The sequence below is a fragment of the Barbatula barbatula genome, assembly GCF_947034865.1.
Source record: "Barbatula barbatula genome assembly, chromosome: 6".
NCBI classification, from domain to species: Eukaryota; Metazoa; Chordata; class Actinopteri; order Cypriniformes; family Nemacheilidae; genus Barbatula; species Barbatula barbatula.
The window spans coordinates 15,565,458-15,586,985 of NC_136765.1; the positions used below are offsets into that span (position 1 = coordinate 15,565,458).

At 40.9% G+C, this 21,528-nt stretch overlaps 1 protein-coding gene across 1 annotated transcript in view; it reads left to right on the forward strand.

Annotated features, from left to right (window-relative positions):
* esrrga (estrogen-related receptor gamma a) overlaps positions 1–21,528 on the forward strand; it is a 64,741-nt gene that overhangs the window by 37,006 nt on the left and 6,207 nt on the right. The window contains exons 5-6 of the mRNA XM_079458948.1: positions 4,934–5,044; positions 7,631–7,813. Of these exons, the coding sequence (XP_079315074.1) occupies positions 4,934–5,044; positions 7,631–7,813 (294 nt within the window). The remainder of the gene's footprint in view (positions 1–4,933; positions 5,045–7,630; positions 7,814–21,528) is intronic.

Genomic DNA, 21,528 nt, shown 5'->3' on the forward strand with positions numbered 1-21,528 from the left:
CGCCTCTGAAGTGCCACTTTTTAATATTTAGTTAGCTGGCCAATCGAAATACAGCGTTGTTCTCGGTTTGTTTGTTATTAGCTTTTTCTGTTTGAAAATTTGAGCATTTCAAATCGCAAGACAAATGCTGTCAATATTTGCTCCTCAATGTAATTACGTTATGGGGAAACTCTAGGGGATGCGATTGTGCACGAGGTAGCAGGAGGGAATTTAACACGCTTAAACGTAAGAAAATCCAATAGAAATACGCATTTTATGCTTGAATGGCACCACAGAGTGCACTTGTCCCACAGCTTAGCAATCAACATTTACAGTGACATAGAAAATAAATTTTCATTGGATTAGAAGGGAGATTCATACGACTTTGCGTGTCTGTTTCCCCCACCCCCTCTTCCTGTGCACTTTCTCTCCAGCCTCTCCATCCCATTGAAGATTTAATAATTCATTCTGTGTAGATCTCAGGGGATCTGGCAACCAGCAGTCCTGTTGCTCGCCCCTGTTCATTTGTTTGAGGCCTATTTGCATCTTGTGTGTAAACTCTGGTGATTGCAATTGGGATTTGCTTATTTTCTCGGAATGGGGTGTCCGTCGCACAGGGCCGGACTCGGCACTCAGGACACTTTATTTTGCCCTCTGCCATGGGTCACAGTTTGTTCCACATAAAAGCTCACAGCATTAATAGAATAGATTGGAGAGGTGGGCTGTTCCGAACAAGGAAACTCACTGCAGCTTCGGCAAAGCTATTCGGCCCCCCTTGGATTTTGCTGGAGTGAACCTGCGAGAACATTTGGAAAAGCTTTTTCTTTTTCAAACAGTTACTCATATTTTTATATATTCATGGCTGCCCCTAGTTCCATCCTATTGCATTGTAATTGAAGGCCCTATGAGTAACAGAATATATAATAATAACGCACAACAATGCATCAGAATGTAAATCAGATCAACATTCTCTCTCACATTTTCCTTTGGCAAAAAGTTTCCTTTTCCTTCTTGACATACTGTTGATAGAAGTTCTATTCTGGTGTACACGTGGTCAGTTAGCTGGTTAAGTGCTTGGTCCTATATATATTCAGCAGCGAGTAAACTATACTGTTTTGATGCATGCACCTGTAAAAAGAGACCGAAATAACGGCACACGTTTGACGTTCCTGTGAACACTTAAGCCTTTGTTGAGTGGGTATGGCATAGTGTTCATACGTGTCAGCTGCGATTAAATTTGGCTGCCGTATTTACTCTGCAATGCCCCATCAGGACTGGCCAAAACAGTGGCCTCTTTAACGTGTCTGCACGTATGCTGTTCAATTCTAGACGAGAACAGTTGTGATGCTGCATTCCCGACAACTCAGAATCACTTTCACTTTTTGTCAGCTGCTTTTTAATGTGCTTGAATTGGCAAAAACAGCATTTTCTTGGCAAATTTTCATGGTTGTGCATTCTGAACGAGTGAAATATGAGTTTTCTTTCGATTACAGCATTTCCACATATGAATTCCTGACGTATTATTCACAGCCAGTCGCCTGACATCAGAAGATAATTTTTTTTAAGTGGTGCACATTGGCGCTTGGTTGATTGTTTCTCTCACACTTTCCTGTAAATTTGTGCAGACGCCTTGCAGGATTCCACGCCACCTATGAAACTCAAAACAAGCCTTGTAAGAAGTTTACAGTCATCTGTGGGTCCTAATAAATGTGTTGGGAGGATGGTGGGATAATTTAAAAATAAGGGGGGAAAAGACCACAAAGCTAGAATCTATTTGTCATCTTCATCTAAACAGTAAACTTTATAATCTGCTGGGAATTTACAATACTGACAAATTCATTTGTTATCTGGTTGCCTGCGTGAAATCTGCTGCATTTACTAAAGAGGAAAGTCAGGTAAAATCTCTGTTCACAACAAATAATTAAATTAATTTGCTTTGCATGTTTAAGGAATTTTTGAAGGGATTGTTAACCCAAAAATGAATATTCCTGTATTGTGCATCCTCGTGTCATTTTAAACTTTTTTTCTCTGAAACACACAAAAAGACTAAAGATTTTTTACTCAGTTGCAAGTGAATGGTTAAATGTAAATGACTGGAGGTGGACTAGAGGTCATCAAGGTTAAAAGACGATTAAAAAACAAATACATCATAATACTAATCGATAATATTTATTATATTTCAAGTTTTATAAAGAATTAACAGAAAATAAACAAATCAAATTAATATTAGGAAATGTTGCATAGCGGTCATTTAGCTATACATAACTATTTAGCTATTTGAATTCTATTGAAGTAATACAGGTTTCAAAGCTTACTTTTCTTTTGGGGAGAACCATTTCTGTAATTATTAAGTTTAAACACAAGTTACTCTCTCTACCCTTATAAGGAAATCTAATGCATCCACATTAAGGATTTGCTCTGTGTTAAGACTATAATATCAAAGTGGTTTTGCGGTGTGCGTCCTATTAAGCAATGTTATTCATCAAGATTATTCAGCGCCGGCCCATAGATACGCCATCAAACAAACAATCGGCAGCTCTTTGTATCCACGGCTGTGTGAAACCCAACCCCACGACACACCATGTGCAGCCAGGCGCCTGCTTGCTTTACAGTCATGTGGCGATAGAAGTTCTATCAGCAGACAAATGTAGAGCTATTATGACCCTTCTGATGGTGTGAAGCCACACCGACCGTGTGTGGTGGGTAGCTATCACCCGGGGGTCAGCATCCCATAGCCGCCCGCATCTTGATCTTTACTATATATGAGACCCAACAAAGCTGGCCGCAAATAGGTAACGAAGGGTTACTTATTCCAGTGTTGTTTGTTTTGGTGCGTGTAAATCCTTGAACGATGCTCCTTTGACTGGAGAGGTTTGTCTAATAATATTTATTTTTCCGGTGAATTGGAGAGGAGTGCCATGAAAAGGATTCGGTATCATTCACTTATAATTGCATGAGATTGTTTTTTTTAAATGTATAATATTAAATAAATTATATTTTAAAATATTTTTAAATGTTAATAAATATATCGTTTACTTTTATTATTATTATTTGGACTATCGCTTCTGTTTTTTTTAAACCTGGTATCTCCATATTTTGTGTTTTTTATTTTTTGCCATAAATCATTATTATTGGTCACCCTTTATGTTTGTCAGTGGGTTATGCAAATATCCAATCAATAAAAAGTGTTATAACTTGTATAACTTTTCCCATTTCCAAAAAAGCATAGAATGCGGTCGTCCAAGAATTTGGGAAGGACTGCAACGATATATATAAAATAATCTAGATTTTATTTAAATTTATTTTATTGTATATACATATAAAGCAGATTCTAGCTTTAAATAAAACAAATGTGTGATTTTATTTAATGAGACCTCATTTGTGAACCAGTTAATACATTCGACCTGAATTAGACTGACTTGATAAGCAGTTAGTTGAAAATCAAAACCCTGTTCTTGTTCCAAAAAGATCCAATCCAATAACAGAGACATATATCTGACCACATTAACCTGCATGTTAGATCCAGGTTTAGTTGAGGAGATATAAGATGGCACACATTGCTGCAGGTGATGCTATTACAAGCATTTCTGTGGCAGCAGCGTAGCAGTGAATTAGCCCATTAAACCCTGCTGTCCAGGCACTGGGATCCGGTTTCCGCAGGGCCTTGTTAAGATGAGATGTTGTCAACGTGTGAGTGCCGTGTGTTGTTGCATATTTCGGGTTCTGGCATCAGTCATGCTATGCTCACAATGTGACATGTTTTAAAGACCTTTGATGCTTCTTGTGTGTGTGTGTTCCTTCTTGGAAATATAAGCAAATAGGGTCACAGATCTCGTTTTTGTCTTGCAGTCCAATGTCTCATTATCAACAACTAGGTTAATTTACACAAGCAACATATGTGCATGCTCTACAAACACTCTCTGACGCAGAATAAATATGAATGTGTACCCTAACAGTCAAAGTGAAGAATTAGCAGACACGTTGTTTCCGTAGCCACTGCTTTAAAATTTCAGTCGATGGTCCTGAATACGAGAAAGGTGCATCTCATTGTTAAATAATTCAGAGAATGTCAAGCCTGGAAAGCCCAGCGGACGGGCGCATTGAGCGGCATTCAGATAAACGAGAATTCCAGCGTTTTAATTGTGAAACAAGGGACGGCCCACTGGGCCTTCATGTCCATTCCGTTCCCCTCCCGTACGCAACATGAAACGGGTCCTGGGCCACCTTTAAGTGGTTTCCACGGAAACCGCCCTTCCCCTGGAGAGGTTTGCATAATTAAATTAAGGATCTTTTGTATGTCAATTAATTAAAAGCAGGGACAGGTCTTTAAAGGCCGTGCTCTCATCAGAATCGGAGTCTAAGATGGATGCATTCAGAATGTTTTCGCAACCGCCGCGCCTCTATAAATTACCTACCCATCACGCTTTATTTACGTGCGGGTAAAATATCGACGCGAGATCTGAAAGATGGGGGGAGAATGCCGACGGGCGGTCTTTAAGAATGCGGTGAGGCGCTTTACATGGGTACTTTAGCACCCTCGCGCTCTCGAGACACATGAGGCTTGACTGTTAGCGTCTCCAGTAATTGTTGTCACCAACACTTTTGAGAACGTGCCGCGGGAATGGCTCTTCGCTGTTTACCTGTTATTCTGTCGTGAGCTGAGTGCTCTAAAGGGGCTTGAGACAATCACGTACGCGAGATGAGCAGGAGATGGGCAGGTGCGTTTCCGGATGTCACATGGTGAGAGAGACTGTGCCCCTGTCTGTCAGCAGCTGGTCATCTCCTGTCCACATCCCTGAAATGGCCACTGACAGCTGCCGTGCCGTTGATGGCAACTCCCCTCCCAGTGCTCTTAAAGTGACAGCGTGCTGCTTAAATGTCATCTGACTGCATTATAACGTTGTGTTTGTGTGAAACCTAAATGTTTTCTTGTTTTTTTTCCCATTTTTATCAGGTGTTCGGCTGGATCGTGTGCGCGGAGGCAGACAGAAGTATAAACGCCGGATAGATGCAGAGAACAGCCCCTACCTGAACCCTCAGCTGACTTTGCCAGCTAAAAAGCCATGTAAGCATCTTTATAATATTTACTACATTTAAAATGAGTTTGTACTACTTTTATTGTAAAGCGACTGGCCCGTACAAGTACACACACAGATACGCACATCATTTCTTGTTAACGCAACCTGTTTGTTTTGATAATACTGCACTTAAAATGATGAGCTGGGATGATGCTGGATGGGACCATTTATCTGCTTTTGTGTCAGAATAAAGTTTCCTTTTTTCTCAAAACATCTGTGCCAAAACTAAATGACATGAAATACAGAATCGTTCACTTATATTTTACAGTGGCCTACCAACTTATTTACCTCGCTCCAGAAAATTGAAGATAAAATAAGACAGACAGAGATGTAGTGTGTGACCGAGTCAATCGACAGAGATGTTTGTGTGTGCGTGTGTTGGGAGAGAGACAGAGCAAGAGAGAGAGAGAAGTCTAATCCGGATTAAATCCAATCTGGCAATGACATCAAACCCACAATACCGAAGCTTCCACGCTGCCAGACTGCTTTGCAGACAGACAGCACGGCAGCGCTTAACAGATTTGTCCCTAAAGCCTTTTTACTTAATGGTAGCATATTCTCCTGGAATACAATATGCTTTTATGCATGATAGCAGTGGAAATAATCTTAATTATTACAGCGGCGGGAATCATTTTAGGAATGCGGCGCTCCGAATAACCTTCTCCCTAATCCCGCTGATCCCCCCTTCCAGGTTCAGGCTTATTTCCATCCACCCATAGCAACTCATTTTCTCTGTCCAGCTTCAATCCAGTGTTTTTTCCTCACTACTGTACGCAGCCCTGGGACGGTGACTTTGCTTTAATGGTAGCTGTGGATCCACTACAATATGTCTGTTGGGATCTTGTTTCAAAGCTTAAAGTCTCTTTTTCAAAGATAAATCTCTACTGATAACATTTTTACAGGCTGGTTTTCCAGAGGACGTCTAGTTTTACATGGACAGATGTTTAGGCCGCATTAGGTCTGGTTGACGTTGGGAACTATTCTAGAACGTTGGGAAACGTGGGGTGGGTCATTTGCGATAGGATTAACACACTTACTCGAATAAGCCTAAAAATCTTTGACATTTGTTGGCTTTTACAGTGTGAACCAGCCTTAAGATATCTTGGCTGTCCCATTAACAATCTATCGGTCTATCTTTTCTATCTTTCTTTCTTTTCACAAACAGAAAGGAGTAGCCATGGTCCCAGCCTACCTGATTGATTATTTGCACATAACAAAGGCATGGGGTTTGGAAATTGGGTTGCATTGATTCTAATTAGGGAAACATTAAATAAGATTTACCTAGAGATAGCTCTTACAGCCCCCCCCCCCCCATTCCCTGGAGTAGAGGGGCTGAGCTGATTGATCCATTTCCCCCATCCTCCAACACACACACACCTCTCATAAGTTAATGCTTTTTGATTTAGTGATCGTGTTTGTCTCCTCAGACCTCAAACACATGAACTGGGCTCAAAGCGATTCATTGGGGGGTTGCAGAGACACACGTGTGCAGATTGTCGCCCTGCCCGTGTGTTCAGTCTGCCTCTCATATTGCATTGACATAGATGATTAAACAGCAAATGAATTTCATTTAACACTAAGAGTGTTGCTAATCACCTATTCCAATCTTCCTCGCAGACGCAATCCGATTTGAAATGTGTGTCCTTTCTCTCATTAGAGTGACAAAATACCCCCAAACACTAATGTTCATGGCATACTTCATAGAGTTATCCAGAATGAGATGCAGGTGCACGATACAGTAGGGTTCTTTACAAAAGTGGTTCACAACTCAAAAATGAAGTAAAAGGTTTATTTCCTAAAGGGTTACACACATCAGGGAAAGTAATAAACATCAAACTCTGCTTTGAAGTGATTTGTTTTGTGATGAGTTTAATAGCTTTATCAATAATTTTTCAATAAAATCTTATTATTTGGAAATTGAAACACTTTCAATATAATTTTTCTTTTTTACACACATTACATTATTAATTATTCTAAATTTGTTGTACATTATAAATTATGTATACATTTTTGGGGTTGAATATTGTGACTTATGTTTTGTCCACAAAGGACAATCAACAAAAAATCTTTAAAATCGTTCGCTTTATACAATCTTATTATTTTTAGTCATGCGTGTTTATTTGTTCATATGGTATTTTATGTTTTATATTATATATTGTGTATATAGTTTATTGCTCCTTATTGCTGTTATTCTGTATGTGATCATACAATTTCTTGTTAGCTGCTTTTGGTATGGGCGCAAAACCGATAAAGAACCACTTCTGTATAGAATCAAATTTAAACAAACTTTCATTTTGAGGGGAAAATGAATCTTTTACAGGTTTTTAAATAGTTATTTGTCAATGTCTATGGTTTCATGGATCCCCATTGCACAATATGTTATTGCATTCAGTCGTCTGACAAAAACAGTGTTTTCGATACCGCAAGCATCACTCCTTCTGTCCAAAGAAAACAACTCTGCCAATATTTCAGGTTATCTGATTGCTTTCTTTGCTACTGAACCAAACACTATATGACCTTGCTGGTATAATCCCAATCTGTTTCTTTGTTCTTCCCTCGTTGTTCAAACACAGTCCCCTTTGGCTGCCTTGCAGATAACAAGATTGTGTCTCACTTGCTGGTGGCGGAGCCTGAGAAGATCTACGCCATGCCTGACCCCACCGTGCCCGACAGCGACATCAAAGCCCTGACCACGCTCTGTGACCTGGCCGACAGGGAACTGGTGGTCAACATTGGCTGGGCCAAGCACATCCCAGGTAGGACATGACCAGAGCTTCATAGCTCGTGCATCTACAAAACCCAGAAATAAAATTTGACACATCGTTTCCAGAATCTTTAAACCTTATTACCAGGTATAAATACATTCTAATATTAAAATCTTAATAAAGGTTATTTTTTATTGCAGACTTTCAGTGTAGGCTGAGACTTTCTGAACGCTTTACATGTAAATATTTAACAGTAGAGCATGTTTGTATTTACTGGAGTAATTGCTGTTTTCAGCAAGTGCAAAACACTCCTGAGCGTTAAACAAATCTGCGTCTTGTCAATCAATGACATTTACCATCACCAGTCCACCTTTGTCATGTTCCTTAGCTCAGCATTTCTCCTCCTCTGACAAGCAGACAAGGGATCAATTTGTTTAGTTTCAGCTTATTTCCTCTCCTGGTCCAGGGTGACATCTGCAGTGGAGGGCGGGCATTTCCTCCTGCTGAAAGAATTCCTTACATTAACCATGAACGATAATGACATGACTGACCATGATTGAGACAAGTGTCCCCCCCCCCTTCCAAACGCTGCTTATTACCCATCTCCACCGAATGAGGAGTTTCCAGTAATCTTCTTAACAAAGCCCTTCTTTTGCATTTAATCTGAAACGGTCTGGTCACAGACAGTGGTAGCCCGCTTCTGCCCTCAGTGTCTGAATGGGCTTCTACAAGTGACTGCTTTGAGAGCTTTCTCATTAACTCAATACAGTGAAAGAATAGTGAGATTGGTTAAACACAAACCTGACAGCTTGGGAAAAAAATATAGTTATGTGCATGTGAGCATTTAACCATAACACCTTTATTTGTTCATTAAGAGCTACCAATTGACACTTCATTATTTTGTTGTTGTACAAGAAGTTGTTTTGTAGTTCCTGATGCATTGTGGATGTGATCGTGCTAAGCCCGATGGGGCAATAGTGCCACACAAGCCATAAAATGGACTTAAAGCTCATGAGGGTGCCAATCTTCTCCCAGGCACGAGATGCAGGATTGAAAGGTTATTTCTTATGTGCCGTGCCAGATTTACCCAGGCTTGCCCTGTGGATTTAACATGGTTCTCCCGATGTGAAGGATGCCATAGCGTGTGAGATTCTGGAATGTGGCATTACATGTAGCTTAATTTAATATGGTGGTAGTATGGATTGCCATTTTTGGTGTATAGTATAGTATACTGTATTGTAGCAAAGTGTATTATTTACTTTTACATTTATGCATTTGAGCAATAGCTGCAGATACCATTTGACCTACAGGAACATGATATTGTATCCTGTATTATAGTATAGTCATAGTTATAGTAAAGTAGAAATAAACAACACTCTTCCAGTTTCAGTTTTTTTAACATAACTTGGCATAAGAACAAAACAAAACCACCAGAACATTTAAAACTGAATTCAAATTTTAGACAATCATTTTTCAACTCACTTATTCGATAGGTTAAAAAAAAACTAAAACAGGAAGTGCTTGTGAAATGTTGTATAGTATAGTAGGCCTATGGTGTAAAAAGTATGATTTTGTTTATGTTTTCTTGCTTTTTGCCCTAAAATTATAGACCTAAAGACCTTTGTATGAACTTATGTAAACTTGTCGCTCTATGTTTGCATTTTTTCATTTATAGTTTTTATTAGTCCATGTGTGTTTGTTCATTTCATAGACTGCATCTGATCATAAAGCAAACAGAGGGGTCTCTCAATCGGCAGTGTGTGTTGGGCGCTAGAGTTCACATTCTGCACACCCGCATCAGACTGGGAGCGATTGCTCAGCAGAAGAGAGATGATTGTATGATTAGACCTCGGCAGGCAATTCTGTGTCTGTTTGAAGGGGATGGAGCCCCCTCATCTCCAGAGCAGGTATTCCTGCGGCTCTCATCTCCTCCTCCTCGCGCTCCGATTGCCAACGTATCCTAAAGAAAATTTTGGTTTCAAAGAAAAATGATCTTATAGCGAGATATGGTATGAAGGCGGATTTGAGACCCTCGGTCAAAGTTTCCTTCTTATCCAAGACACACACCAAATTTCTTTTTCTTAAAATGATATTTTTCAAGCGAATACCTTAACCACACACGCACACAATCGACAAGCTCTATAAACGGCCTCCTTTTAACCCCCCCAACCACTCAGCCGTGACTTACCCATCTCACGCCCTGAACACGTGCACGTCTCCGATTGTGTGTAGATTTCTCTATTTTCAGACTAGTTTGTCTCCGCGGTTTCTATGGTACAGTAATTTTTTTTAATCAACTTGATGAAGGCCCCCATTCTCCCTGTGAGCCCAAACCAATTTATGCCTCATGATACGGCAGCTATGTTGCTAACAGACGTAACAAACTGTCAGCCTCTCGCGCAGAAGCTAATTTGAAGTCATTAGGTGTGCAGCGTACGGGCAACAATTTGTTACGGTGGTTAGGAGCGCCGCTGACATTTCTGAGCGCCTTCGCTTACGATCTGTCCTGGGCGAGAAGCAGGCAAATTGTAAACTAATTTAAACATCACTCAGTATTACAGGGGCTGCCGCTGCGCAGAGCTGGCGGATAATGAAGCAGTCTGTGTTTTGCGGAATGGAGTTAAAGACGCCGGGACGGCAGCTCCCTCAGCCAGAGGCGCAGACGCCGCCGCTCCTTTCTGATTGCTTTTTTAATGCACGGAGGCTTCGTCCTCTTCTCTGATCATTTGCATGCTCACGTAGGCCGTGAAAACATTTGATATGCCATTCCGGGCGTTTACAAACAGAGGTAGAAGGTGCTCGAACAAACCCTGACATCGGCTTGCCGTGAGACGGCCGGGTTTGGAAATGTGATATTAACGAAATACGAGGAAGGAAATAAAGGCAAACGGCATAATGTGGATTAGAGCGAGAAATCTCATTTGCGAGATTAAAGCATTCAGTCTGTGATTTTATTTTAAGCCGCATGTCACGGCGCTGGGGACGCAAATGTTTGTGAAACAGAGAGGTGGAAAAGAAAATCTGTAAATAGAATTATAGACCTCTAACGCCAACGGGGAGAAATAAAAATAAATGAAAACGCGCTGACATGCCTTATCGTAACACAGCTGCGCACAATGCCGGGCGGGGATGTTTGACTTGACAAACGGTGCCACAAGAATGGTCCGGTGTGCCGACCAGTGCTGGCTTTTTGGCACGACAGGGCCTTTCGCTATTAGAAGCTCTTTATGTTGCCTGAAATTGCTCGGGCTTCTCCCATTCTTGCTCCTATCTCAGGGACTTTCTCTCTTTCTTTATTTCCCTTTCAATTTTCAATGGCACGCGGATAAGCGCGTGCTAACACAATATGATTGAGCTGTAAAATGGAATCCTGTCGTTTCTAATCTCTTTTATGTAGATACCGAGGTACTGCCACACTCCACTTCATTCCTCTGCCTCCCCCTCTCTCTCTACACCTTCCTGCCCCCTCTCTCGTTCCTTCAATTGTCAGGGCCAGTGCATTTGTAATGGCTTCTGGAGAAGGAGAGAGAGGTACTGAATCAGTCATAGAAGCTAGACTCCTACTCAAATATCGCAGCCTGCTTTCTCGGGGCATAATAAAACGATTACGTGCTCGCCAGACGGACGCACTGTTGAGCTGCGTGCGGGATTAGCATATTCGCCCGGAAACGTCGTTTGGTATGTAGTAAGTGCAGTCTGTAGCCGTGATTGAGGTGTCATCATTATTGGTTGACCTGTGTATATAGGGCTTAGTGGTTTATTCTTTATACGAACAATAGCAATTAAAGTTTCCGAAGCGAAGCACACACTGCCCTGAGGCTGCTGCCCTGCATGAACATGTTCAGTTGTTGTTATTATATTCTCGTTCCGTCTCGGGCGTCCGGCAGCAGAGATGTCTTAATCAGGAGCTGAGTGAGGGATTTATCTACAGCACAGGTTTGCTTTCTGCATGATCCCTCTCCCGGAAGAATAGAAGAACGCATTGGAGATAGAAATGTTACGGTTACTTTCTGTGAAATAGCATTTCATCGAAAACTGCAAGATTACATTTTTACTACCAGTCAGTAATGATACGGAGTTTTGACAGTAATGAACAGGTCTTGGTTTCTTTTCAGAAGTAACTCATGAGATTGTAATGTTTTTGTGCAATTCATGAACAGAATCAAAATTATTTATTTGTCATTGGACTAGACTAGTCACAATGTGAAGACAACACAATGGAAAGACGCGCTCACATTTTTTTTTTGATTTTTGATTTCATTTATTTTTAAGCTTTCAGAATCGTGATAACAGTGGCACTGTTTCCCTCGTTCTTTCTTACCGCGGTCTCATTTGGAGTGAACGTGCTCGCTAGTTTTGTCTCATTAGCTCTGTGAACCCACCGGAGGAAGAGCTAATCATATGTAAACATAATTATCTTCAAACTGGAGTGAACCCCCTTATTCCTCCTCGCTGATGCTGGCGTGTCTGGCAGCGCTTTTCCCAGATGTGATTTTGGGACCCTTTTCTCTCCTTTTGGATGAGAGGAGAAAACCCATTCGTGACACCCCCCCGCCCCACCCGATATTCCCACTCCAACCAATCTCTAAATGAGGCCTTGTCTGTCACCACCCTCAGCCTGACACACTGCAAATATTGATTAATAGATGCCCTAAGCTCCTTTTAGCAAATCAAATTTTCACTTTTAGCAGGGGTTTCACTCCTGATACATCCAGCAAAGTGAGACGCACTAAATTAAGCCTGACACTCAGAGAAAAAGGCAATGCAGACAATACGAAGACAGGAGAAAATGGGAATGAGGGATTTTATGGTTTTAGCTTTGAGTTTAGCTCAGATCGACCTAAGCGGGGTTGCTGGTGTTTGTGCTCCTGCATAGATCATGAACACAGAAGCTCTCTTAAATATTGTCGCTCAGTTTTATTATAGGATGTCATCATTAGAATCTGTGAATTAGTCACTATAAATAAAGTCAAGCTGTTAGCAGCTGGTACAATAAGCAGTTTATTATTATTATTTTCTTTTTGGTAAAAGTGGGGCCAATTTCTTTCTTTCTTTCATTCTTTCTTTCTTTCTATGATTACAAGAATGAATTACCTAAAACAATGTCACTTTTTTACTTTTATACTGTATAATTATACACCTATACTGTAATTTAAACGATTTTCTTGTCTAAAAACAATGTTTGATTATGAAGAGATTTTGATAAAGACTAAGACATATTTGTTGCACTTTTTTATGGATTTTTACCATAATTTGGGTCAGAACTAAAATTTGACTAAAACTAATACAAAGTTACTAGTTTCAACTAGTCTACTAGTTTCCAGTGCAAGATTTGGGTAGAGAACCATATAAGCAATATCTTTTAGTCGTAGTGGCGTTGTATCCGTGTGGCTTTCAGGGGGAATTCCTGTTTTATGGAACATTCTTTTTAATTATGCGTTCAGATCACATGATGGATTGTCCTCCTGTGATTATTGCTGAAAATATAGATTTCTCTCCTTGCGGTTAATGTTTTCTTTCGTCTTTTTTCATTTGTTTACACCAAATACAAAGTGGCTGTGCCTGATATAATTGCCCAACCAACACCACACCACAAATGTAAACACATCTGCGCCTGTTGGAAGTGCAACTGACAGAAGTCACATTTGCATCATGTTTTGCAGCAGACACCCATATTTGTATTCTCGTGACAGGGCACCGAATTATGCACATGTGTTTATCTATCCTTTGCATGTATGTCTTCATAAAAGACACATCCGCCTCATAAAAGCCGAATGAGTTCGCACTACTGTATTTGTGACAGGAACCTTCTGCCCTCTCACCAGGACTGTATTCTCACAAACCCATCAGGCCCATCGCAACCTGCGGGGGGTGGCCCTGCGTGATTGCCCGTTGAAAAAACAAGGCATTATTGCTCATTTTTCCCTCTTATTAGTTTGATTACATTTGCAAATCAAATCAATCCATCAGGCGGTTTGTGAAGGGCCGCGTCCTGCAATCTGAAAGGGCCTCCTAGTAATCTCCATCTAATAAGATGCAAATGTGTCACATCAGTAAGTAACCAATAAATCATTGCCGTGTCTCCGCCAATCATTAACCATCAGAATGAACAGTCAATTTTTAGTATTTTCAATTTGTGATATGCTGGTGGAATATAAAGATAGATGGACGTAATTACACAAACCAAACTCCATTTCAGTCCTGCCGTACCCCGAGCTCATCTCCCGACAGCAAATTTAGTGGGAGGTGCAACAGACCCCATCATCATGTTTATATCTATACATCTATATATTTCTATATCTATATAGATAAATTTTTTTCATCTTGTTGTCATCTCTTGCTCTCATAACCTAGTTGGTGTGTTTCTATGTGTAGTTATACAGCAGAAGCCATGTAACGCAGTGTTAAGACATTTCCCTAATGCAGGCTTAATCAGGATGTAAATTTATTGTCAATGTGGCCAGGCGACATATGCGGTCGTGCCCAGTATGTTGCTTTTGAATGAAGCTGATTGGATGTGTTTCAAACAGGGATAGTGTCCTCTTCACACACGGCAAAGCAGACCAGATCAGCATTACTTCAAAAATGCATGCTTTCAGAAATCCACAAATGGCGTTTAGAGGGAACGTCAGAGCAGAAGTGCTGATCTTGAATCAGATTTTTGCCAGTCCAGGCTAATACAAATTCAAAGCGATTGAAAAGCAATACTGGTTCAAATTCAGCACTCCCCCCCTCTTCTCACACAGACCCTCACGCACATATGCACGTTCTCAACATCTAAGTGTCCTCCTCCTCATCACCATTTTTCATATTTGAATGTAAATTCAGATTTAAATGTCTGCTACCCTCAGTGTGTCCAGAATGTTCTCTCTTCCTTTTTTTCCACTCCGTCTTTTGTTGCAGTCCCTCAGGTATAGAGAGTGTCCCTCCACAGAACCTCTTCTGTACTTCTAAGACCCAGGAGCCATTGTGTCTGGCGAAACTGGCATCAGCATATTCCTTTCTCGCCTCGTTCTTTTCCCCCTGCATATTTTGCACATAAAATGTGGCCCTCTTCAAATAAGCCCTTGTGTTTATCATGATCGATGCTTTCTTGTATAGCTGTTATATTATTCCCTCTTTTCTTGAAATAGCTATACGTCACGGCTCAGGTTCTCTCGCGGCCCTCGCTATATTTTAATTCCTTTGTGTTTTAAATGTGTGTGCTAAGTGCGTGCGCACCAACCTCGCCGTGTCACAGAGACGCATCCGACTACTTCCCTCGCTAGCCTTTTCCCAATTGCGTAATCAAAACCGGCTTCGGTGCCCGTTCGTGCTGGCCGCTAAAATGCATTTGGGTTCATGCTGCGGATTTATAGTTTGTCTTTATCTCTCGCTTCATCTGTGGGTAGCTATTACACCAGCCTGACCAGCTTATTGTTTGGGCCCTGATAGATCTGTGTGCAGTCCATCACATGGACCCGCACGCCCGGAAAGCCATCGGCCCGCCTGATGATGAAATACGAGCTATCAGCCTCAGTAATGGCTGTAAAATTTCATAATTACACGGCCTTTATTACATTGCATAATGACCCTGAAGCAGTATGGAACAATTAATTAAGATTTTCAGCCGTGGCTTTTGCAGAAATTAAAAGGTGCTCATTGCTGTGGAATGGGGTAATGTCTTGTCTCAGAAGCATTAAGTTACGCTTTGAGCATGAGGCTCGCTGTCTGTCTGCCTTTGCCATTAATGTGGGATGTGTTCGCCAGTGTTTTGTTTGAGCGGCAGAAATGCGGGGCATTCCTCTAGTTCTGTTTGTCTGTTTGAGAGGAGAGATGCTAATCCCTCAGAATGAAATTAATCCATGCAGAGGTTTTCTTTTAATCTCCAATGATACGCATATAAATAATATGCTGTGGTAAATTCATCACAGACGATGAGAGTGTTGTAGAGGGAAATGTATCTTCAAAGATTTTTTCTTGTTTTTTTTTTCCCAACGTAAAGATGAGATACGGTTTGTCAATAAAACCTCGTAAGGGTCTTTATCGATCAGCATGGGAAAACAAATGAATCCGTATTTTCCCTGCACCCCTCCCGATCCCTTCAATCATAAGCAAACACACACATTATCTCACGCTTTTAAACATAGGCTTAGATCTCATGGCCTTTGCTAATACATGTATGCGTGATAGATCTGCAACCCCATCTTCTGTATTCTGTATGTTTGGTAGAGCCAAGGTTTAGGGGGAGGCAAACATCAAAGCCATCCGACTGGCACAGGAGTGCAGGAAAAAGCTCTGTGCAAACTACACTAATGCCACCTAATAGAAACAGAAAAAAATGCTCGTTTTTATAAACATTAGCAGGAAAAAACAGGAAGTGCAAGATAAAAACTGAAAGAGTGTTAATAATTTACTTTGTTTGATTTAAGTTATAGTTCACCCTTAAAAGGACTATTACATTGTGTAGTTCATAATTTAAACTGCTTTTATGAATAATAACCCTAGTCCCTATTGACTTTCATTAAAATAAAAGAGTTAACTTGAAAATCCTGATCTTCATTTCATCACTTTTAACGTTTCTAAAAACAACTAATGTAACAGAGGCATCCGAGATTAATATCAAGATCCACCGACCAGCGCCACCCCAAACCCTTAACCATCACCTCCACATTCATGCAACCTCACGACCGCAGAGCCATCCATAAGAGACTCCGGGGAGAAAGAGGAAAAGGTGTAATTAAAATGTAAATATTGATATTTCATTGTTGGAAATGGCTTTTCGGGACAGTGGTTAATGTCACTCCATCTGTGGAGTCTCTGCCATAGATGCTTTATTGCAATCCGGGGAGCTGTCGCCCTTCTCCGCTGTGCCACCGGGGCACACGTGCTTGACGTGGCCTCGTTTTCATACGCAATTAAGTGGAAAAGTACAGTCCGAACAGTAATCCATGCTATCTTAACCAGCTGCCTGGGTATATTTAGAATTAATCTCCGCCGCCAATCGCCCTTAATGTATGCAATTAAGAGTCTGCCGATTGCTAATTAGATGCATTAGAATCAAGAAGCTTCACATTGTGGCATCTCTTCTCCTTTAGTTGAAGCAGATCGGAAGAAAGCGACAAACTTTGCGGCACAATCAGCTTTGTTTAAATCATGAGCTGTAAAGTGCCTGATAGCATTGAAGCTTTTTTTATTATGAAAAAAGCCTGGTTTGGGTACGTAGGCTGTTTGCGGAAACTGGACGTCACCAGAGTGGAACCTTGGGATTGAAAGTAAAGGTCTAGAAAGGGTTTTGGTGGCATCAGCAGAAAAGCATTGCTTTGATAAATGACCAAGACAAACATTTTGCTTCTTTAAAATTAAATGAAGCTAATAAATTGGACATGATGAGACTGTAAATTTTGGTGTCAATTTTGACTTCACTTTAAAGGTTCTTACTGTACAATTATTAACCTTTGACCCCATTTCTCCATCTTTCTTCAGCATTAGCCTTTTGATTGGCTCTCCAGTCTCAGCTTACGAAAATCCATTCAATACGGTTGCAAAATTGTAAGTGACATAAAATACCATTCAATTTTTTCCCCAAACAAAAGCCCATGGGAAAAGCACTCCATTCCATTTAACTCTATTGAATGGTGGAGCAGAAGCCAGCAGCTGTTTAACACCGTAGCGGAGCTCGTGTGATCACAGTAAGCGCTGTACAGCAGCACGCCTCACACTGACAGGTGAATATTTGCTTAGCCGCTAAATGGATGTGGACAGCTATGGCGGTGTTAATGTGTTTTCCCTCCTAAAAAGTGTGATTTTTTTCCCCCCACCTCCCTTTCTTTCTCTCTCTCCATCTCTGACTGGTGTTGTTTTGGAGATGAAAGGAGGCCGGTGATAAAAGCAAAGAGAACATGCTGTGTCGGTTTGTGTGCATGCGGCTCTTGTCATTCCTTCCCCTGTGTCCCCCTCCCTGTTGAGGGGGGCGGGGGGTTGACTAAAGACCCGACTGTTTACACACAGAACGCACTTGTTTGCCTTTTCATGTTGTTTTTGATTTGTGCGAGACTTCTCTAATATTTGCTGTTTATTTGCGAGGGCGTTTGTTGGCACGTCTGGTTTAGTTGGGAAGGCAAGCACACACAGGGCCTTAATAGATTTAGCCATTTTTATCACCAACTTCTCTGAAGACTTATTTTTCAATCTAGAAATGTTGTTAGAAAAAAACATAATTTCTGATGGCTTATCTATAAAGATCAGTGGGACATTACATTTATATTTCATATAAATACCATTATGTGTATGCAGATTTATGCTCAAAGAGTGGATGACCGATTAAAAAAAGATGCTAGAATTTGTTTCTGAACAATTTAACATCTTGACCTGTTGTTAGTATGTTGTTTTTGCATGAATTATCATACGCTGTCCTCTTAAGCCGATATGACACCTTTGACTACCAGTATTACTCGTTTCTCACCTTTTAGTTTCTCCAGCACTATTTTTACAAGTAGATTAGTCACCGTGTCATCATCATCTTGACAAAGTGTGAACGCGAGTAGTGTGTGTATTCTGGAGCTCAGGAGGGAGCCGAGATACATCAAATAAGTGTCTGTACGCAGAATAGCGTTGATTCTCATTGCTCAAGCGTGTTCATTTACCCTGAAACCATGAGCAAATAAACAGGGGTGTTGCACGGGAGACACAGACGAGTCAAGGGTACGTGTGCGTGTGTGTTCGTATGACGGCTAAGAAGCATTACTGAGATGAAGTCTGCCCTGAGGAAGAGGAGGAGAATTGTGTATGTATGTGTGTGTACCGGTGGGTCTTCTCAGTGGTGTAAACGTGCAGTCAGAAAAGATTTGGCAGACGGACGGCCGGTGGTTGCTGTGAGGCCTGGTGGTGAGCAGTCCTGCCCGGCAGGGGTTAATTTCGCATGGCTGCACTGCAGCCTCTTTCTGTCAGCCTGCGCTACGAGCCGCTCCGACGCTTATTTCTTCTGAAAAGCCACCGCAGGTTTCACAAGGCCTCGGCCATCGGATACATTCCACTAGCGTAACCGTCACACATATCTCAATGCTTAGGCTTTCCTCTTATTCTACCACAAAGTGCATCAGTTTACTATATGAAAATGAAGTTAGAGAGAAAAATAAGTACAAAAGATTCTGCCAGTGGCAAAACCCCAGCGCTGGAGAGAATGAGAGCAGAGGTCTGAAGCTCGTCTTTGGGCAAAGAAAGGTAAATTGAGAGGACGCTTGTGGAGATTGAACACTGGATCAGATAATGCCTGTGTGTCATCCGGATGGGGCAGTCTGCTTTGTGTCTGCCAAATAAAAGAGTCTCTTATCCTAAAATACATTGATTGCTTTTTTTCGTAAGAATGCAAGAGAAATCAGATTGATAATAATAAATTAATAAATGCACTAACAAAAATGATAGAAAATTGATATGAAAATTTAAACAAAGAACAATTTAATTACCAGGTGTTTTATTGCATTTTCTGCAATTTCGTAAAACATTTTGTTATGATTCGGTGAAGGGTTTTTGGGTTTAAAGGGTTTTTAATGTCAGTTTTTGAGGTTTTTAAAATGACCTTTTCTTACTTTACATGTTGAGTACCCGAGTAGATAAAATTACCAAAATAATGCCTATAACAATACAAAAAAAACCTATAATATGGCAAATCATATATCTCCCTGAAATAATATGCATTCACATTTAACAAAAATAAATGTATTAAAAAATAAATACAGTGGAAAAAAATGAATTTTGTCCAGTGTCATGCCTGCACTGAGTCATCAAACCTTCTCTTGTTACAGTAAGTCCTTACTAGAAAAAAGACCTGGGCACATTTAGCACAGCTGAAATGACAGCGACTGGCTTTAAATCGCTTCTTTGGATTCTCTCTCACCCGGCAAAGCATCCAAAGGTGAAGCGTAATCGCGTTCGCCACCGAGCTCTTTTGTGAAATGAAATAACAGATGAAAAGAGGGAAAAAATGCATCTTTAAAGTTTGCCCTCGCGTAAATGTCAATAGAGAACCTTTTCCATCATCAGCAGTAAATTCACATTGATGGCTCTTTTCTTCTCTCCATCGATCCGGCCATGAGAACGTAGATTTGTATCTGTTAATTAATGCGTCCTGAAACAGCATTTGTATTAATCAGGGAGATAAGAAAAATTGGATGCCTGCACTGGCATGACAACCGTAAAAGCGGGAACCCCTGATAAAATCATTGATGGACCTCAATAAAGAGGGAAAAAAAGTTCTTCCTTCCACTCAATAAACTAATCATCCGGCTTTTAATTATTCTGCGGAGAGATGTGTGGAGATTGGGGAATGTGTAAATCTAATTATTTACTAACAGCAGTGGCTGGGAGGAAGGGCTGGGAATGGCACAGGGGGGAGCTCTAGGCGATGGGCTCCGTCCATCTGCCACTCCGTAACACAACCACCCCCCCACCCCGCCCTGGCCAGATCTCTCCAACCCTCCCCCTGGCTTTATTTTGTCTCTCTGTTAGTCCAGCATGCACTCTTTGTCTATCTCTTTCACTTTTTATATTCGACTTGACATCTTTCTAGATATTGGGCCGCTTCCGGTCATCCATTATTCCTTAGACTCCTGTATGATTTGTTACCTTAATAATAACCTTTATTCAAAGATTCGATTAGGATCACAAATGCCTTAGAATCCCTCCAAACCTGAAGAGTGTGATTCTTAATGGTTATTAAATTGGTTTTAGGAACACCCCAACCCTGCGGTGAACAGGCCGAAACCATTGTTGTGTTGGGATGTTTAAACCTACAGGGAAATGTTTTGAAAGTGCCAGCTTTTGTATATTTGGGCATTTAAAACGTATATTTGAACACACAAATTGACACTTCAACTTAAAATATTTATTCAAACTCATGATTTCAATTCATTATGATTTACAATTTCACAACTCTTGCGATTTCAAACAATCTGACTTTCTCTGGAAATGGATTTCTTCCAAAGGAATATTAAAGGATTACAAGCACTTCCGTGGAGAGGGATGGAGTATGATCTTATTTTTAGTCCGTGCCACCTTTCATTGAGGCCAGTCTCTTTGTAAGAATGCAGCTGTGCTGCGATAGACCCCCTTAAGAAATTCTTGGCTTAATCCCTTTTGATGATTTTATTAAGTAGTAGAGGATGACTCTGCCAACTGGCATTGAGCACACGAGCACCAGCAGGCCAGGGAAGCCACCAACTGCTCACCAGCTCTTGGTCTGCCTCTAATGAGATCAGAGATGTTAACAGTTTGGGATCATAAATTAACGGTTGGTATAAACAATAGCCTGAAACCTATACCTAATGAGCTCTTTGCCATTAGTGATTAACTCACGAAAAAAAGATTTGAAAAAAGGGAAATCGCTCGCTTCATCTAAAGGCATCTCTCCTCAACAGATGTTGGTAAGCATCTCTTTCCTGCCGTTCCCCTGCCGCCCAGATTAGCCCCCTTGCTGTCGCAAAGAGAAATGCCTTATCTGTTTTTGGAAGAGCAGGAGGAGTGAGATGGTACGATGAGACGCACGATCAGATTGCCTTCCAATGCCAACAGGTGCTGCCCTACCTGTGTCTCGCCTCTGGAGCCGACAGAGGGCTTTCAAGCAGTTCTCCAGTCTGTTAGATGATTTTATTACTTGCACTATATATCAACCACTTTCTGACTGCTTTGGTTCTGGAAGGAGTTTTAGAAATTATTATCTTTGTGATTGACTTTACTGACCAAATTATTTCATGTGTATAAATACTCATACAACATACATTAAACTGAAA